Consider the following 4,551-nt stretch of genomic DNA (forward strand, 5'->3'; position numbering starts at 1 on the left):
TAATTTCTTATATTTAAGGAGGGTTCCAAAATATATAGTATTGTTAGTTTTCATCAACTCCCGTTGATCTAAGCTTGGACTAGAAACTTTGTGATCCAAATTCAATTCATATTTGGAATGGGTCATATTTTTTCAATCCAAGCCAACCAAATAAATTTAGTTTGGATTTGATTTCTTGTCTCAGATTGGTAATGTGTTGATCTCATCCATTTGCTCTAACTAATCATAATATCAGGTCGATCTCTCTCACTCTTCGAGAAAAAAAAGCAAACACACCTAATTCTAAACTAAAAGAAAAATAAAGAAAAAAAGTAAGCAAGAATACTTCATGCAGTTCATGTTATAATGCACTTTTGGTAACCGCCGATAACATCTTTAGATTGTCATTAAATGTTTATCTGTAATGATTTAATTAAAAACACCAAAATTAACATTTTGTTTGTTTTATTGTGATAAATGCAATTTGATGAATCTCTACACCTTTTTGGTGGCAATATTTGCTCATCTTCTTCCTGCAACATGAAGTTTCAATCATATCTTTGAGTGTTGTATATAGTATCAACACTTAAGGTAATAAAGTATCATTTTCAACATAAAAACTAAGATGTTGGATGAAGCCAAAACTAATGCATGGGATGTATGATAATGGTTCCTTTTCACTTTCCCTCTTTATTGTATTTCTAGATAGAGGAGATTAGGAAAAGATATTTGTTCATTGTTTAGCTATTATCCATTTTTATTCGAGGCTACATTTTTCCAGTTTTTCTTAGCACATATCTACTAGTTTCTAGGTCATTACTTCGTTGGCTATTTTGATAGGGAGTGATTTATGTTCTAATATTCATTGTTCATTCTACGTACCACTATTGACGTAGCGAGAAGGGTGAAGAACGATTTAATTTCCAAGGTTGCATTTAGGAGATCAACATACAAATAGAAGCAAACTAGATTGAAAAAAACCTTTTTGTTTGGTGAAGGTAATCCTCTCCAAGAAATTTTATTAGTGTGTTTGCCCCATCTTATGTAGTAGATGCATATATAAGACATAACCCTTCACCCTAATTTGGGCATCGAACCCAGTATGAAATCATACTTGAAGTAGGACTTAATAATAATAAACATACTAGAAACATTCTACTACAAATATAAAAATGAGGCTAAAATTTTATATTATCAATCTTTATCTTCAAATCTGCTGGCTCCTATGATGCTTGGCGTGGTCCAATTGGTCATAGTACCTACTAGCTGCACCGTATGCTGTATCAAAGTATGTAAGGACCTGTGCAAGTATATGTTTAGTCCCATATTAGCTGTGCATTAGGTAGATCTCGAATATTTAGACGGACTAAAAAACCCAAACAACATATTCTTAGCTAGCCTTTTCGGATGAGGTCTAGAGTTGTTACATTGATAAATTGTTGTACTCCATCATCTTTTATCTAAGATTGCTTCAGCATGTTTGCCACTGCTTGGTCATGCAATTGTCTTAATTGCGCCTGACTTTTATAACTAGATCTTATACATGATTGCCATGTGGTATCAATTGACTTTGCGCTTATAATTTTCCTGGTGCTCGTATTTTTTCTTCTTTTTTTTTTCAATTTGAGAATTAGGACGACGGGAAATGTAGCTGAAAATTTGGATGGAAGGAGGACTCGAGCCCATATCATTGATACTAACCCTCAATGTTTTTAACAATTGTACCGGGTGAGATCGACTTTGATGCTGATAATTTCATGGTAGACTATTTGGGGTCACTTGGTCATTCAGTTCATTCCTTTTTAAAGATGACAAGCTCTTGAAGAGCAAACTATTGCGAGAATAATCTTGACATACTGGTGCATAAATTTTTTTTAATTGTTTGATTATAAGCAGAAACGTCCCCAAAATATTTAAAAAACCCACACAAAGGATCAAACTTTTAAACCTAAGCCTTCAGAATCTGATTAAAAGTGCTCTGACTCTAATAAATTAAGTACTTTGCACCCCAAAGAAGGCAAAAAAAAAAAAGGATAAGTACAAACATAGGCATCTTTGATGTTTGGCATCTTGACTTTAATTTATATCAACACTGCTTGAATTATTTACCTGATGCATCAGGCCAAGTAGCCTTACACTGCCATCAACATGAAGCAATTGTAAGAGGAGCTTAGATCAGTTTATATTGTCTCATTTCTATATATGTGGTCCTGGTGATTGATTTGATCATTTGAGGTTAGTTATAAGGGAATCGACTGAGAACAAGGTGAAGCAGGGAGCTGGTCAGGTTTAGTCAGCATGGTCAGGAAAGGCGACGCTGTTACTTGTATTTTGATTGGTTGGTATATGAATTAAACCATCTTAACGGTGTGATCATCCACAACTACTAAAACTGGAGATTTCCTTTAGGTTGTCTTCCTCAAAGTGTTGTTGACAGAGTCAGATTTCAAAACAGATTGGTGGGTAAAAGAAAAAAAGAACACTTAAAAGATAGTCCATGTTGAGGCCTTCCTTGTGGAGTTGCCCTTCTATTGGTAGTTTAGATTTGGATATGGCTTAAAACTATCTAGAAAATCATTCTGCATAGAAGCACAAGAGACGTGATCATCGAGCCCCATGCTTTATTTTCTAAGGTCTCAAATGTACAAAAATCCAATGCACCAGTATTCGTTAACAAGTTTGATTCTTATTCTTCTCAAAAAGAAGTTTGGTTCCTATTATATTTGTACTTTAATTAGCAAGCTCAAATGGGGTTCATTTGAAATACCTTGATAGTGTGAATTTTTGATGCTAGCAAATGGAATTAGAAAACTTTATAGAACTTTCTTAATTATTAGCTTACTGATAACTCAGCGCTAACTACAAAAAGAAAAAGAAAGGATGGCTTAAGTGTTTACAAAGACATGTTGAATGGCTTTGTTACTAACCTGATGCAGGATAAGCAAAGAGACAACTTCTTCAAAGATAATGACAAAAAAAATATAAGAAATGAATAAATAAAAATCTATACCATGTCTTTGTTAATTAATAAAATTATGTATCATCAGAGCTATGCTCAGTTCTTCTACAACAACTTGTCTCGAAAAATAAAATTGTTTTATGTTACCAGCATTCGATGTTTTCTGTCATACGAAATAAAATTTTGGATCACTGCAGTTCTGCATAGCACCAAAGGCAAAAACAGATGCTGGAGAATCGGTTTGTGTACTTCCAAGAAACTCAAAATCCTCTTGCTTGTGGACTGATAGATACTGATCTATATCTCCCTCCACATTTTAAAGCTCTAGCCCCTTTACTTTCTCAGTGGCCTTACAGAAAAAGAACAAGGGCATTTATTAGAACTTTATCAGAAAAAAGACCAAATGGAGGGTATGAAACAAACTCAGAACTTGTAAAATGCGATCGAAAAATTTCCCTTTGAAATGTTTCTATGAAACAAGAATATCGTAATAAAGAAAAAGATCATAGGAAAAAAGACAAGATCAGTCAATCACTAGTCTACATATCATGTGCTCTCTCCATGTGTGAAGGGAAATTCTTATTTAAAATCAAAGCTTAAACAGGTCCTCTAGGTCCAAAACTTCATTGAGATTAAAGTTACTGTACATGACTTAGTAGAAGAGAAGAACTAGAAGATTGGAGGGAAGAAAGAAATAGCCACCAAGAGGCTAAGATTATTGTACCCATAGTCATCTGCAATCAGAAGAATGAGACCGAAGAATCATTACCAACCTGCGAAGTGCCCTCTGACGTCCCAAACTTCTTCGCCGATGCAGCTGAGGCCGCAGACATCTCTCCCGACCTTCTTCGCAGCATCTGCCTCATCCCATCGGCCACCTGGACTGCAGGATTTGACTTGAACTTCCTGCAGAAGGACATATGAGCATTCACTGCCTCCTCCACTCCACCATATCCCTTCTGTCTCCGCTTCCCGGCTTCATCTCTCACAGCTTCTGCACAAAGCCCACAAAGCCATTTACCATGGAAGTCAGCCTTCACTCCACTTATGTACTCCTTGGTACAGTCCTCCTTCAATCCACAGCAGTCGCACTTCGCCGATTCTACCTCCATGATGATGTGAATTGTGCTGAATTATGTCAAGACTTGGACAGATGGAGAAATGGAAGTTACTAACCATATAGCTTTTGTGTGTTTCTGATGGTATGACTAGAGGTGAGGTTTTAATGTTTGGGAGGCTTTTTAAGGGAGACTGGCCTCAACTTCTTCCATGTTACAAGGGACGGTGAGGGTGAAATATGAGACAATGTTGGTTGGGGGAACTTATGGTTGGCCTTTTTCATGCATTTAAAACTAGCTGAGATGGTTTTGAGGCAGTTGGTATTTGGTGAATGGGATTATCTCTATAAAGGCTAATTTGCTTCTTTAGCACTCTGTGGGGATTCCTTTTAGGTTGATTGAGAGTTTTCTTTGTGTTCACGTGTTCTTCGGCTTGGCTTGATCATGACTGGCTTGGCTTGCATTCTAGCATACATGGAAGGCCTTTCCTTTGACATATGAATCTTGGCACTTAATAGTTAGGTGCAAGTCTCTCACTAGAAGAATTGATCCATA

At 36.1% G+C, this 4,551-nt stretch overlaps 1 protein-coding gene across 1 annotated transcript; it reads right to left on the reverse strand.

Annotated features, from left to right (window-relative positions):
- Positions 1–1,167: 1,167 nt before the first annotated feature.
- LOC103718084 (uncharacterized) lies at positions 1,168–4,344 on the reverse strand. Its single transcript, XM_008806732.6, has 2 exons — positions 3,712–4,344; positions 1,168–3,287 (listed from the first exon to the last, which is right to left on the reverse strand). The coding sequence occupies exons 1-2, from the start codon at positions 4,048–4,050 to the stop codon at positions 3,255–3,257; spliced, it is 372 nt and encodes a 123-aa protein (XP_008804954.1). The 5' UTR covers positions 4,051–4,344; the 3' UTR covers positions 1,168–3,254.
- Positions 4,345–4,551: the final 207 nt, after the last annotated feature.

This window comes from Phoenix dactylifera, chromosome 5 (genome assembly GCF_051530095.1).
Source record: "Phoenix dactylifera cultivar Ajwa chromosome 5, Ajwa_hap1_PhDact_Kaust_v1.1, whole genome shotgun sequence".
Classification (NCBI taxonomy): domain Eukaryota; kingdom Viridiplantae; phylum Streptophyta; class Magnoliopsida; order Arecales; family Arecaceae; genus Phoenix; species Phoenix dactylifera.